Genomic DNA, 16,023 nt, shown 5'->3' with positions numbered 1-16,023 from the left:
TGGAAACCATCTTCAGTGAGCTCCGCCTGAGACTGCGTCGACTTTGTAAGTATTACCACTGCAGAGACAATATTTTGGATGTGATTTCTCATCAGTACATTTCTCCTTCCATGAATCATGACTGGGAAACCACCCACAGGACTTATCTGGTTGGGTCTTTGTTTTTCAGCATTTACATGTCCTGTTTCTAGAGGTTAAAGCTATTAAAATTTTTTGCAATCCTGTAGTTACAAATTAATCCCACAAAAAAGGCTTTGAAAAGGTGACCTTTTCTGTTGTAAAATATTCTTTAAAAATGTGCAACTCTTCAAGAGCACATAAATAATTAAGAACCACAGGGGTCTACATGCCAGGATGCTTGAGTGTGAATTAAGTAAGTCTCCACAGGGGTATACACATCAGGACCCCGGTGTGGATTAAGTAAGTCTCCACAGGAGTCTACACATCAGGACACCCGATGTGAATTAAGTAGGTCTCCACAGGGGTCTACACATCAGGACACCCGGTGTGAATTAAGTAGGTCTCCACAGGGGTCTACACATCAGGACACCGGTGTGGATTAAGTAAGTCTCCACAGGGGTCTACACATCAGGACACCCGGTGTGGATTAAGTAGGTCTCCACAGGAGTCTACGCATCAGGACACCCGGTGTGAATTAAGTAGGTCTCCATAGGGGTCTACACATCAGGACACTTGGTGTGAATTAAGTAGGTCTCCACAGGAGTCTACGCATCAGGACACTCGGTGTGAATTAAGTAGGTCTCCACAGGGGTCTACACATCAGGACACTCGGTGTGAATTAAGTAGGTCTCCACAGGGGTCTACACATCAGGACACCCGGTGTGGATTAAGTAGGTCTCCACATCAGGACACCCGGTGTGAATTAAGTAGGTCTCCATAGGGGTCTACACATCAGGACACCCGGTGTGGATTAAGTAGGTCTCCACATCAGGACACCCGGTGTGAATTAAGTAGGTCCACCATAGGAGTCTACACATCAGGACACCCGGTGTGGATTAAGTAGGTCCACCATAGGGGTCTACACATCAGGACACCCAGTGTGAATTAAGTAGGTCTCCACAGGAGTCTACACATCAGGACACCCGGTGTGGATTAAGTAAGTCTCCACAGGAGTCTACGCATCAGGACACTTGGTGTGAATTAAGTAGGTCTACACAGGAGTCTACGCATCAGGACACCCGGTGTGAATTAAGTAGGTCTCCACAGGGGTCTACGCATCAGGACACCCGGTGTGAATTAAGTAGGTCTCCATAGGGGTCTACACATCAGGACACTTGGTGTGAATTAAGTAAGTCTTCACAGGAGTCTACACATCAGGACACCCGGTGTGGATTAAGTAAGTCTCCACAGGAGTCTACGCATCAGGACACTCGGTGTGAATTAAGTAAGTCTCCACAGGAGTCTACACATCAGGACACCCGGTGTGGATTAAGTAAGTCTCCACAGGGGTCTACGCATCAGGACACCCGGTGTGAATTAAGTAGGTCTCCATAGGGGTCTACACATCAGGACACTTGGTGTGAATTAAGTAGGTCTCCACAGGAGTCTATGCATCAGGACACTTGGTGTGAATTAAGTAGGTCTCCGCAGGGGTCTACACGTCAGGACGCCGGTGTGAATTAAGTAGGTCTCCACAGGGGTCTACACGTCAGGACACCGGTGTGAATTAAGTAGGTCTCCACAGAAGTTTACACAGCAGGACACCCAATGTAAATTAAGTGCGTCTACATGTGAGGGCACACGTGTGAATGGTGGGCCGCCACACGCATCCCCATGTGCAGCCCGTCCAGGCGTGTGCCTGTGTTTAGCTCATCCATTTTGAAGGACGGTGAAGACAAATGGAGTCTGAATGCAGGCACGTGCATTCCGCATTATCTGGAAAGCACAGTTTACCCCGTGTTTAATGGCAGCAGCTAAATTTCCACCTTGTTCTTAAGACCTGTTTCCAGGTCACTCTCTGAACGTGGGAAATGTGTGTGCACTTCCACGCTCCAGTCCATGGAGAGAAACACGCTTCGTTTAGACCGCGGCACTCTGCTCGTGCTTCCTACACATTATCTGGGCTGCACCTCATGAACAAGCTCAAAGATTTCCCCCCAGGTTTTGCTGTCCAGCCTGCGTTTGTTGGCTCTTTCTCTGGGGTGGCTGGTATCGTTTCTACCTTACTGGCACTGAGACTCTGGCCAGGGGGGCCCACGACAAGCACATGGCCAGGCGCCTCAGAAGTGGGACCTGGGTAGGGTTTGGATCCTGGACTTCAGACCTGCACTGCCTCTGTGACACGGTCACCCGAGAATGGAGACACTGCGCTGTGAGCCCTGGGCAGGTGGAAAGCCTCCTGTGGGCAGTCACCGAGAGGGAGAGAGTAGTGCCCTCGGTGACGTCCTGATCCGAAGCCCTTGCTGGGGGTGGCTGGTGGCCGTGACAGCAGGGCCAGGAGCAGAGCTGCTCTTTGAAACCGAGAAGCACTAACACCCCCCGGCAGCTGCTTTTTAGACACATTATGGTCACTCAGACCCAAGCCAAGTTACCTTGGACGAGACGATCCTGTTGTCTGGGTATCTCTGTGGGATGTAGGCCTCTGCGCCCGGAGGTGGCTCCCTGTGTCCCACGTAGATGGTCCTGCTGTCCACCCAATTCTCTTCTCCTGCACACTGCGGAAAGGAGAGCAGTGTTAGGCAGCTGCCTCAGAACCTGCATCAAAAGCTCTTGCCCAGAGTGTTGCCTTGAGGCACGTTCGTCGGAACGGAGACCTGTACCTGCTGCTGAAAGCATCGTTCAGGGCTGCAGGAAGACCTGGGGCCCAGCACCCCAGGCCCGAGCCACCCTGTCTTACGCAGCCCTCATGGGCCAAGGTCTTCTGGTGAGCACCAGGAGGGTCTGCGCTCCTGTGAGAGCCACACAGTGAACTTCAAAGCTGACTGCCAGTGGAAACAGCTCAGGGCGTGTACATAAGAACAGAACGCGGCCGGGCGCGGCGGCTCACGCCTGTAGTCCCAGCACTTTGGGAGGCCGAGATGGGCGGATCATGAGGTCAGGAGATGGAGACCATCCTGGCTAACACGATGAAACCCCGTCTCTACTAAAAAATACAAAAAATTAGCCGGGCGTGGTGGCAGGCGCCTGTAGTCCCAGCTACTCAGGGGTTTTCTGAGGCAGGAGAATGGAGTGAACCCGGGAGGGGGAGCTTGCAGTGACCGAGATAGCACCACTGCACTCCAGCCTGGGTGACAGAGCGAGAGTCTGTCTCAAAAAAAAAAAAAAAAAAAAAAGAACAGAACGTGTGGCCAAATCGTAAGGCTTCCAAAACAGAAGAGACAGTGATGTTGGGAAAGGTCTTTAATGGAAGAGGAAAGAAAAACTATGATACTGAGGTAGAAGGCGGGACTCGACTCCAGAGGTGGGGCTTGGACACCGGACCAGATTGAGGACTGGTGAAAACAGGGCTGGGGCAGAGGCAGCTTTCCATAAGACATGCCCGCGGTGTGCCTGTCAGTTTACCATTGCCATGGCAACAGCCAGGAGCTGCAGCCCCTTTCCATGGCAATGACCCGATCGCCTACAAGTTACATCCTTCTCCTAGAAATTTCTGCATAAACCACCCCTTAATCTGCATGTAATTAAATCTGCCCTGAGCTACTCCTCTCCGCCTACGGGGCAGCCCCGCTCTGCAGGGGCAGTCAGGGAGCTGTAGCCTCTTCAATGAAGCTGTTTCTTCCACCTCCTGCTTGCCCTTGAATTCCTTCCTGGGCAAAGCCAAGAACTCTCCAGGTTCTTGCCCCACTGTGGGGTCACCAGCCGTCCATCTGCAGATGGGTAAGAATCGCTCAACCCTGCTGGGTGTCTGCTCAGGAACAGGAAGGCTCTCCTGCAAAGATGACTTGGGCCTGACCATCTCTGTATTACTCAGAACACTGTATTTGGAGGAGTTAAGGAAACAGCTCTGACAGGAAATATTTCAACAACACTCCGGCGGGCCATTTGATGTCAGCACTAAAACCACAAAAATACTTTAGCTCGTAACAGGAAATCCAAACGCCACATCTGAATACGCAGCCCTGGCCATGGCCCTGAGCCCACCTCAGAATACGTGGCTTTAGCGTGTGGCTCTCGTCCCACGCCCCAGTTCGCTGTAGGAACTGCAAGACATCAGCCTTTCTGGGGCATGAGAAACACAGCTGAAGAGGAGACGGAAGCCTCCTCCATGAGGGGAATGCTGGTGCAGTGGGACGGGAAGGACGAGCGGGCACTGCCGTCGAAGGGCTGACCCTTGGCTGCTGGGCCACTCCTCGCCGCAGGCACGGGGACAGTTTCCCGCTGAGCTTCTCACCCATGATGGGGAAACCAGCACTTTCTCAGGGTCCTGGAGCATGAAATGAGGCAACGGGAACAGAACAAGGCCAGGGGCCCGGCCCAGCACAGACACTTGTAAATGCTCAGGGCCAACTCCTCTCTGTGTGGGCTGCCCCTCGGTGCTTCAGGGAACTCTCATTTTTTAAAGCCAAAAAAGGCAGGCAGGGTCTGAACAGTCTGAAGTCCCTGTCTGCGTGGTGCTCTTGTTTATAAACCTCATGGGGCTGTTTTTGGACTTGTTGATGTCATCAGCTCCTCTGCTCCCCTACCAACCTCTCAGAGGAAGTCTTTCCACACTGTCCCACCCAGAACGTCCCGGACAGGAGCTGTGTGGATGTCTGCACATTTGCTTTAATAAATTCCATCGGTAATTCACCTGCAATTTCTTTTATTAGGACTCAGCTTTGCAGAAAAGTCTAAGTAAAATAACGGAAAGAGACCACAGCAGTCCCCATGTGCCCCAACTGTGTTTTCAGAGATGTTCGGCTGAGACTATCAACCGGTGTTTCCACGGGGAGCCGAGGCTTCCACGCTCCTGGGGACAGACGTACACAAGGCAGCCACCAGGCCAGGGAGGAACACTCCACCCTCAAATGAGCCAGACGCAGTTTTCCTCAGCGCGACCTTGGGTCATGGCCTCCCCGCGAGCCTGCTGGCCATGCAGTAACCGTCATCCTGGACTCAAAGCCAGGTGGGCAGCACAGCCCCACTGCCCTGACCATGCCACAGCCTGGCTGCCCCTCCCCACGAGGACGGGCCCTCCTCCTCCAGGACTGGGTCTCCCTGCCTGACGGGGGCCTTCCCTGCTGTCTCTATTTTGTGGTGAAGCCAACAAACCACAGGGATGTGGACTTTAAAAGCATCCTACGAGCTTCGTAAATAAACTGCTGCCTATAAAGGCTAAGCAAAGTCCCTGGCTCCTTTGTTTTCACAGAACATAGCCAAATAGATGCTTCTCATTCTCGTGAAATCAGGAAATTGCACTGAATAAGAATATAAGTGAACCAGAAAAAGAGAGAAAAGCATACAGATATCTTTTAATACAAAAGTGAAAATCCTAGAAACTTTCTTCGAAGCTTCAAAGACGGCAACCGAATTTCAGGAGTGGCCACGAGCCCAGACACTGGTTTGGAAAGCTGAACACTTCCCTGAAGCCGTGTGGCATTGCCCATGCCACAGCGAGCCCACGCTTCCCGGCCGCTTCCAGCCAGCAACAAAGGGACCCTGTCTCATGGAGGAACGATCAGGATGAATGGATGAAGTCCACTCCATAGTCTCAACACCGGCGAGCAGACGTTTCTCATTAAATAATTACATCAAAAACAACTCAGATACAGCCCAACAGTGTAGCGGCGTTTAACCCGACACAAGTAGGAATGAGTATTCTTGTCTGTGCCATGGCTTCAGAAAACAGGCTGCCTGCCAACATGCAGTGGGCCTTGCCTGGCAAGTGGGTGGCCTTGCCTGATGGCCTCGTCAGCATAACAGACACCAGATTGGAACAGGAAAGGACCTGAGGCCATGAGGTCACTTAGACGCCTTCACCCAGGGCATCAGGAAGGTCGGAAACATACGTGTCTCTTCGGGTTCACACTTCAAACCAAAGGGAGCTCTTTGTGTTGTATTCTCCACAAATGTTCAAATTCTTTTTTTTTTTTTTTGCAAAGTGAAAGCAAGTTTATTAAGAAAGCAAATGAATAAAAGAGCGGCTACTCCATAGACAGAGCAGCCCACACATGTTCAAATTCTAGGAAGACTAAACTGTCCAAAAGGAACAGAGCCGAAAACACGCTGGACCCCCAGAGGATGCAGACACCGTCACAAACAGCGGCCTGGGGACAGGGCGCCCGGTCCCTGCTGCTCACTGGCTCTGTGGCTAAAGGAACAGAGCCGACAACACGCTGGACCCCCAGAGGATGCAGACACCGTCACTAACAGCAGCCTGGGGACAGGGCGCCCGGTCCCTGCTGCTCACTGGCTCTGTGGCTGCGGCTGCCTCACACCACGTGTCCGTCAAATGTTGTCAGCAGCCACATGAAGGGATTAGAAGGCTCAACCTTTGTGGTCCTCCCAGCCCTAGGATTCTGGTTCTCTGTACAGTTAGCAACGAAAACAAACTCAGGAGCCTCAATCGTGTAACTTCTGAACCTCACCGGTCTTGAATCCAGGGCCAGACATACTGTGCATAAACGGGGACATAGACAAAACGGGGTCCCTGCCGGGCATGGTGGCTCATGCCTGTAATCCCAGCACTTTGGGAGGCGAAGGCAGGCGGAGCGCTTGCGGCCAGGAGTTCAAGACCAGCCTGGCTAACAAGGTGAAACTCCATCTCTACTGAAAAAAAAAATACAAAAATTAGCCGGGCATGTGGGCACCTGTAGTGCTACCTGCTTGGGAGGCTGAGGCAGGAGAATCACTTGAACCTGGAGGTGGAGGTTGCAGTGACAAGATGGCGCCTCTGCTCTCCAGCTTGGATGACAGAGCGAGGCTCCGTCTCAAACAAACAAACAAACAAAAGACGGGGTCACATCACACGGGGCTGTTTTCAGGATTCAGAGCAAAGACACGGGTAGTCGGGAAGCTCTCCAGGGCAGGAGGATGGAGACCCCAGCCTCTCTCTCTCCGCGTTCCCAGACAGGATCAGCCACACGGCTCAGCCAGCCCTGTGCAACCCCTCGCAGCAGAACCCACCCACGGCTAGAGGCTTCCATCAGCAAAGCAAAGCTGAAACCAGGCACCAAACTGTCTATGTCAAGTAACAGGTTTCCTAATGACTCATTAACAACCCATTGTCCAAACTGCATCGAGAAAGCCACGTGGCAAGTCCCCTGGAGGGCTGGCATCAAGTTCCAGCTGAAGTAAAAATCTACCCTGTGCTGATGGGACTGACCATAGGACACAAACCGACCAAAGGAAACATCTCGAGCGACTCCTGGAGGGGCACAAAAAATTTGGCGAGAAGGTTCACGGCTGCGCTGTTCATGGAAGACAAAGGTGGCAGCCTCCAAACGCGCGTCCACTGATGAAGGGATACACGCAAAGGAAGGAAGCGCCGACACCCACAGCAACACGTGTGGGGACAGAAAGCATCCCGCGTGTGAAGCAACACCATGTTGTGAGTCCATTCTGAGGAAATGCCCAGAAAAGGCGAACGCAGAGACGGGGGCTGCCAGGGGCTGGGCAAATGGCTGCTGATGGCCCCTGCCCGGGGGATGAAAACCTTCTGGGTTGGAGGGCGGTGGTGGCTGCCGACGGCCTCTGACTGGGGGATGAAAACCTTCTGGGTTGGAGGGTGGTAGTGGGTGCACGACTTTGAATATTTTCCAGTTGGAACCAACGGATTGCATGCTTTAAAAGGGAGGATTTTACGGTACGTGAATTATACCTCAGTAAAAATGTTATAAATATTTTTGCCAAATGAAAGGCATGCATGGTTTGCAAACGAGATCATTATTTCCACACTTTCTCATTCTAGAAACCTAACAGTCATCTTGGCATCAAGAGATATCACTCATCTGTACAACTACCACCATCAAACTTGCTCTGATTTTCAGCTTGCCTTTGGTTTAATGCTTTAATGACTCAAGTGATTTTCTTTACTACCTTAAACGAAAAAGTCATTCTTTTTTTTTTTTTTCTTTTTAATGAGACAGAGTTTTGCTCTCATCACCCAGGCTGGAGTGCAATGGCAAAATCTCGACTCACTGCAACCACCGCTTCCAGGTTTAAGCAATTCTCCCGCCTCAGCCTCCCTAGTAGGTGGGATTACAGGCAAGCGCCACCACGTCCAGCTAATTTTGTATTTTTAGTAGAAATGGTGTGTTGGCCAGGCTAGCCTCGAACTCCTGACCTCAGGTGATCCGCCCGCCTTAGCCTCCCAAAGTGCTGGGATGACAGGCGTGAGCCACCGCGCCTGGCAGGAAAAGTCATTCCTAGATGTCAGAAGTGCTTCTCTGTTTCAGTCTTCTGTGTAAATTCTAGCAACTTAGATATAAGGCTCTTCCTGAAAATCTCCAAAGAAGTGAAAACTATTTACTTTTAAACAATAATTAATTACTTTTTTTAAAGATGGGGTATTGCTGCCCTGTCCCAGCTGAAGCACAGCGGCTACTCCTCACTCCAGCGGCTACTCCTCACTCCAGCGGCTACTCCTCACTCCAGCGGCTACTCACTCCAGCGGCTACTCACTCCAGCGGCTACTCCTCACTCCAGCGGCTACTCCTCACTCCAGCGGCTACTCACTCCAGTGGCTACTCCTCACTCCAGCGGCTACTCCTCACTCCAGCGGCTACTCCTCACTCCAGCGGCTACTCCTCACTCCAGCGGCTACTCACTCCAGCGGCTACTCCTCACTCCAGCGGCTACTCCTCACTCCAGTGGCTACTCCTCACTCCAGCGGCTACTCACTCCAGTGGCTACTCACTCCAGCGGCTGTTCACAGGGACAATTACAATGCACCGTAGCCTTGAACTCCTGGGCTCATGCAATGCTCCCTGTGCAGCCTCCCAAAGCACTGAGATTGCAGGCATGCCACCATGCCCCAAATTACCTCAACTTAGAATGTATTTCTAGCTACCTCAGTGTTTTACGTCCAACTCTGAAGGGAGTTACAAGGTTTTGGCCCTGTTGCCATTTCCCACGCAGCATAACTGCATGGGAGCTGGAGTGTGCCGGGGCTTTCGAAGCCGCTGACCTGGACAACCTCCTCTCACAGAGCCGCTGAGCTCAGCAAACCTGCGCCTACTGCACCTCACACACTGATGAGAGGCACGTGGAGGCCGCAAGGCCTTGGGGCCTGTGGTGAGCTTTCTGTCCACCACATCAGCTGCTCACCTGGCCGCTAAAAAATACATTTTTGCAAAAGGTATGTGTGGTATGATGCTAAACATGCCCATCTGACTCATTTCCACGATTCACACGGAAGACTGTAGAAGAAGGAACAGGAAGGAGTGCCACAGGGTTGGGGAAACAGGAAAATGGACCCAGCATGCCTTCCAGACAGAGGCGCCCGCACATGGGCTGTGCCTTCTTCGGGGCCAGGCCCAGGCCTCTCCGTGCAGGGTGCCATAAGAGCACCTCCGAGAGGAATTCCACATCTGGCGTTGGGGGAGAAAGGCACGGTGAGCGGCGTGTGGGGAGCGCGTGGGGAGGGAGCGGCAGGGCTTCCCGGCTGCATGGAGCCCACGGGGGAGGAAGTCTCACATCCCTTCTCCTAATATGCGTGCTCAGGACCCGGCACGGCACAGCATCCTGGCAGCCTTCCGGCAGCCTTCCCACCCACCTTCCAGCGGGAGGGGGCTTCGCAGAGGGGCAGCTGTAACCGCACAGCACAGCAGCCTCAGAGAAAATGTCACCACAAATTGCATCAATGCAGCTACCTGGGCAGCCTCCGTGGCTCCTTCCCTTAATTATTATGTTATTATATATATTTTTTGAGACGAAGTCTTGCTCTTGTCCTCCAGGCTGGAGTGCAATGGCGTGATCTCGGCACACTGCAACCTCCGCCTCCCGGGTTCAAGCCATTCTCCTGCCTCAGCCTCCCAAGTAGCTGGGATTACAGGTGTATGCCACCACACCTGGCTAATTTTTGTATTTTTAGTAGAGACTGGGTTTCACCGTGTTGGCCAGGCTGGTCTCAAACTCCTGACCTCAGGTGATTTGCCCGCCTCAGCATTCCAAAGTGCTGGGATTATGGGCGTGAGCCACCATGCCCAGCCTTAGTTATTTTTTTAAAGATAGTTTTGACATTTGGGATTGATCCACTGCTGCCTGAAAACACACAGTCTTTGTGCACATGCCTGGCAGTGTGGCTTTCTGACAGGTGCCAGCGCCTGAGCTTGGTGGTACCTGGCAGTGTGGCTTTCTGACAGGTGCCCAGGACCTGTGTTCAGTGGTCGAGGAAAATTTCCCCAAGGAGCAAACACCCCTGAGGCCACTGCCACAGGAGCATGAACTCCAAACCTGCGGTGCAGAGAGGCTCAAGGGGCGAGACGCTGCATTTCAGAAGATCTACGATGCGACACTCTCAGTATGCACCACAGCATTTCGTCAGATATTAATCCCAGGCCAGGAGCTGGAGCCTCTCACCCGACAAGTCATCTCGGCTGGTCGCCGGGGCTCAAGCCTGTAATCCCAGCACTTTGGGAGGCCAAGGTGGGTGGATCACCTGAGGTCAGGAGTTTGAGACCAGCCTGGCCAATATGGCAAAACCTCGTCTCTACTAAAAATACAAAAATTAGGCAGGAGTGGTGGCACATGCCTGTAGTCCCAGCTACCTGGGAGGCTGAGGCAAGGAGAATGGCTTGAACCTGGGAGGTGGAGGTTGCAGTGAGCCAGGACAGTGCCACTGCATTTCAGCCTGGACGACAGATTGAGACTCTGTCTCAAAAAAATAAATAAATAAAATAGAATTTACTATCACTTCCTACTTGACAGAGCGTGACACCAAACCCAGAACCATCGCCAGGCAGGCCGGAGCACAGCGTGCAAACTCACACCCGATCAATTATCCAGATGGTTTAGGCAGCGTTCAGCGTCACGCAGCACAGACACCTGCCTTTTGAGGGGCAGCACTGGCCTCACTGGCCCTCTGACCCTCCCCACATTTCCCCATTAATAAAGCATGGAAAGGAACAGGACAAGGGAGAGGACGGAGCAGGCAGCGTGGAGGAATTTGCTCCAATGCGCCCAGTCTGGGGATGGAAGGAGGGTCTGGGATCTGGCCTGCGCTTTTGCTCACACACAGGACACAGTAGAGGGGCTGTGGGGAACTGTCAAGGATGTGGCTGACTCAGCAGCCCCGAGGTGTGCCTTCATGCAGACGGGCTCACTTGAGGACGAGTAACAGATGTCAACATGAATCCCCGTGGAAACAAACGACGGCCACTGGAACAAGCAGCAGCAGCCACGGACTCCGAGCCTGCAGGTCAGCCGCCTCCACGGGCTCCCAGGGACTCCAGCCGGGCCAGGGAGGTGGGAAGGAGTCCGGGGAAGAGGGCTGGGAGGGCAGCTGTGGGCCTGACGGGCGCGGTTTCACGCCCGGGAGGCACAGCAGCCTGTGGGGCTGGCAAGGGGAGAAGGGGACGGGGGCGTACTTGCTGTTCTCTGGCTGACCCCAAGTTGGAACTGGGGGCAGAAACTAGGTTGTCGTGAACTAAGTCGCGCCCGCCCTGCGCCAGGGCCACGGAGGTGTGGGCTGGGCTTCCCTGGTCACAAGTGGCTCAGCCACTGTCCCTCTTCAGGAAGGATGACACCTCTCCAGATACACCCACTCACAGGCGGGGGAGGGGGGGGCATTATGAAATAATTCAAACGTGCAGAAAACTGGAGTAAGGAAATCACCCAGATTTCACAAATGTTAACATTTTTGCTATATTTGTACCAACCAATTTTTTTCTTACAGAAATAAATTTAAAACATAGATTTTTATATAAGTCATTTGAAAGTATTCGCCTCCTTCTTTTTAAAAATTCTGGCAATGGTAAGTAGGAGAGGAGAAGACTGCAGTTACCTAACACCCCTGTAGAGGAGGCATGTCCTGGAGGCCCCCAGCTGCTGGGCCAAAAGCACCGTGAAGCTGCTGGGAGGGGCTCCTCGTGTCAGCGGCCCCCTGAGTGGAAGCCCGCCTGTGTGCATCCCGTGCCTCCCTCTGTGTGGTAGGAAGGAAGAGGACGGGGCTAAGGCAGAGTCAGATAACGAGCCCTTCAGCAGAGAGGGGCGCTGTTTTCGGCATCTTCACAGCAGAGCTTCACGCCGTGTTCTGCCAACCCCACTGGAAGAAGAAACACCTAGAAGCTACGCGGCCAGCCCACGGGTACTTCACCTGCACATCAAGGGCCTGCCTCAAAGCAGGGAAAGACCGATAAACTGAGTCACACCAAACGCTGTTAGCTCTCTAAGCCAGTGCAAGCAAGGCCCCTGCAGGCAACCCACTCGCTGTCCCTCAGACGCCACATCCGAGGCACACACTGCAGCTGGCCTTGCCGCCTACCCCGATGAAGTGGGACCCACTGAACAACAAAGCCTCCATTCCCCAGGGTCTTGCAACTCTGCAGCTCCCGTGACGGGGGAAGGTGGGAGGAGCTGCTCACACACACAGCCTTGCACGCCAACGACGCTTTTCACCGATGCCGGTAGACATGTGTGTTGCTTAGCCAGTCTGACATACACAGGGCAGTGATAGGAAAAGGCCCATAGGAAAGAGCGTTCATTCAGACCTGACCCAGAGACCCAGGGCTCTCACACTCTGAGACTGTGACCTGGGATGAGAAATACGCTGTAAGTCACCATGCAGTCCGGGCTGTGTGTGCAAACACAGGAACGCGAAGCCTCCCCTGTCTGCTCAGTCTGGGTCTTGCAACTGCTCTGGTTCTGCATGTCTTTCAGGGCTGCTTTACCTTGAAATGAGCTGCAACTGTGATCTGGTACACGTCTTTTGTGAGTGGGTGCAGCACATCGCACATTTGCAATTTGTAAGTTGGAATCTCACCCTCCCCTGAGAGTCCCTGATTAAAATAGTTGCTGGAATGGGATCTGTGTTCCTCTAAAGTATCATCGTCTCCCATTTCTCCAAATATAATAAACAGGGCCCAGGCTTGACATCTTCTCAAGGGCGTCACCCAGGAAGACATGGTCCTCAACCACCCTCTTCTAATTTCTGCAACTGGAGATACCGGAAGCTTTGATGTAAGACACCTGGCTTCCAGTTTAGAACAGATGACTTACGAAACCTGGGAGGCATCAGCTGATGTGACAAGTAAAGAAAAATCCTAGCACCAGACCCAAGTAAAATTTGCTTTCATAAAAGTTCTGTTAAAAAATGAGTAAAATCAAAATAGCCTGCAGTCTATCCTTTGCATTGGACATTTCCTAGAAGGCTGCAACCTTCGGCCGCAATGCTTAGCCAGGTTCTCTCTCTGCCAGACACAGGAGGGAATTCGTAGTTCCCCGTGAGGTGGACAGGAAGCAGGGAGGCAGCAGGCACTGTGTTTGAGGAGCTGAGGTTCTTTGATGCCTTCCACCGCTCTGTGAGTTCCTCCAGGACCCCTTCTCTTCCCAAGGCAGCAGAGGCACAGGCAGGACTTCCCTGGGAAGGCACGAGGTGGGGTGGAGGGGGGAGGGTGGAGGTGGCATGGAAATCCCGCACAGGTGCACCTCTCCACACCCCGTGATGTGCGTCACCCACAGATGCAGATAGCCACTCACGCACGCGGGGCGTTGGCAGCTGCCACACAGAGGGCACCACGACTAAAAACACCCTGTTCTGCAGGCTGCATGGAGCCCAGCACCACAGCTGCTATCGACAGTGTTGAGGAAGGACCAGTTACCCAAAAGAGCACAGGAAAAGCTGTTTCTGCAGACAAAGCCCTGGGCCTTTCCTGGGACCCCCATCCGCCACAGGGCTGCACATTTACAAAAGGGCTACAGCTTCCCAGAGGTTCAAGGATTCCCTTCATTTGCTCTTTCAGAGGGCAGGGAGAGTGGGGAAGGACTCCTGGCCACTGCCTGGCATCGGCTTGGGACCCGTACAGCTCGGGAAAGCAAGACTCACCCGTGGGAAGAGAAAGGCATGGTGGGTTTGGTCGATACAGAGAGAGGCGGCATTTCCTTTGCTCAGATTAAGCAGCAAATAAATTAAAATACATGAAAACAGAAGGGCAGGGTGACACCACGCAAACTGCTGCAGGCCAATCCAGGCCACCACTAAGCGGTTTACAGCCTGCACTCTGTTCTGAGGGCGGCGATGGTGGGGCAGGGCAGGGCAGGGCAGGAGGCGCCACAGCTCATCAGAACCCAGAGGCGATGAGAAACAGCCTCATGGCACCCTCTGGGGAGGGAGATGGATGGGCCATGGCACAGGGCAGCACCTCACAGGCCACAGCCCTCGGGGCTCTGGGAGGCTTCTGAGTCCCTCCCAGACAGAGATCACCATGGACCAGGCCTTCCCTGTATGGCCCACGTGGACACACTCAGGGTTCTTGGGCTTTCATGGCAGAGCCATTCCCTACATGGAGCATCCGTGATCAGATGCCAATCATAAACAATTAGAGATTGTACCTGGAATATATACAGAATGATTCAAACTCAAAAATAGAAAAGACAAGGCGGAATTTCTCTAGAGACCTGCAAATGGCCAACAAGCCCAGGAGAGGACGCAGAGCACCCTTAGTCACCAGGGAAATGCGGGGTGACCCCGCCAAGTGGCAGAGCCAGTCGCAAAGCCCCAGGCTGCTTGACTCCATCCACGAGAAGCGTCCACATGGGCAAATCTGCGGGCAACAGAAGGTGCATTAGCGGCTGCCCAGGGCTGGGCTGGGGCATGACGGGAGGGGAGCTGGGGACAGGGCTTGGGAGCACCTGGTACTGGGCACGGGGTTTCATTTGAGGGTGATGACAAGCACTTGGGAGGGCCTGGTACTGGGCATGGGGTTTCATTTGAGGGTGATGAAAATGTTTTAAAATTAGATTGTGGTGATGTTGTGTAGCTTAGTAAATATAATAAAACTCATCAAATTGTTTAAGTGGGTGATTTTATGATATGTAAGTTATATTTCAACAAAGCTCTCTTCCTACACACTCGCGACAGGCTGAGCACTGCTCACTGCCCTGCTTCCAGCCACATGGCCCCACCGCGGCTGCTCCAGGTCAGCACCCCTCACCACTGGAACCTTCTACCTGCCCATCTTCTGCACAAACGTAGGCTTCTCTCAATTTTCGTGTCAGCAACATTTTTAAAGTTTAGTTTTTATATATAGTATATAGAGCACTGTTGACATAATAAACTCCATCTTAGAAAAAGACTTTGTTTTACATTTCATAGGGCACTTTGCCAACAAAGATAAGGTAATTTGCTTAATAAACAAATAAAAAAAAAATAAGACAGTATCCAACCAGGTAAGGATATAAAAAGCACTCAGTTCTCATGGGAGGACTCTGCCTCAGCCGCTGCCGCCTCGCAGTCACTTGTGATAAGAACTTGGCATCTGCCCCGCAGGCTCTGCCACCTGAGTCCTCCTCGTAAGACCACGGACCACCCTGCCCAGCCCAGGGCTCCCGGTGTCTGCTTCACTCCCCACCGGACTGGTTCATTAGCGTTTCCTCCTATCTCCCTTTTTCTCTTGATATTAAATGTTACTTTGTTTGTTGTGGAGTGTTTATAACATTTATGTATTGATTAGGTATACTATTACTATGGTTTACAACATTGACTGACGTGAGGAGTGGCTTGAGCCTGCGTGCCCGCGGCTGGGACTACCCGAGTGACGGGAAGCACCAGCAGTTCCCGGCTTTTGTGACTGAAATAACGTCAACAAAGGCCTCACACTACAGAAAGACACAAGCGCATGTGGACCTGGTTATCTCTAACCTTGCACTACTCATGACAGATAGCATCTCATAGTGGGTAAAAGTGAGCCCAGTAAGTTTCCAAAGGAGTATGCCTAAGAAAAGAGAAACTAGAAAAAAAAGAGATTATTCTCAAAGTAAGAAGAGAGAAATGGCTGAGGGCAAGCACCATGCAGCTGTGTCCTCCGGATTTAACCAAGGGGGCAACTCCTCCCACCAGCGCAAATACAGTCGCCTGCGCCCGTCCCAGAACCCAGGAGACACATCCGGGCTGGGTGGGATTCCAAGGTGTCTCTGCCTGGCGCA

At 52.7% G+C, this 16,023-nt stretch overlaps 1 protein-coding gene across 13 annotated transcripts in view; it reads right to left on the bottom strand.

The window, feature by feature from the left end:
• Positions 1 to 16,023, bottom strand: part of ATP11A (ATPase phospholipid transporting 11A) — a 198,081-nt gene that overhangs the window by 97,368 nt on the left and 84,690 nt on the right. For all 13 annotated transcript variants that reach the window (XM_009427269.5, XM_509744.9, XM_009427270.5 and 10 more), the window contains exon 2: positions 2,553 to 2,675. In XM_009427269.5, coding sequence (XP_009425544.3) covers positions 2,553 to 2,675 — 123 coding nt within the window. The remainder of the gene's footprint in view (positions 1 to 2,552; positions 2,676 to 16,023) is intronic.

The sequence above is a fragment of the Pan troglodytes genome, chromosome 14, assembly GCF_028858775.2.
Source record: "Pan troglodytes isolate AG18354 chromosome 14, NHGRI_mPanTro3-v2.0_pri, whole genome shotgun sequence".
NCBI lineage: Eukaryota > Metazoa > Chordata > Mammalia > Primates > Hominidae > Pan > Pan troglodytes.
Note: the sequence above shows the minus strand (reverse complement) of the source record. Positions and strands in the feature narration are given on the sequence as shown.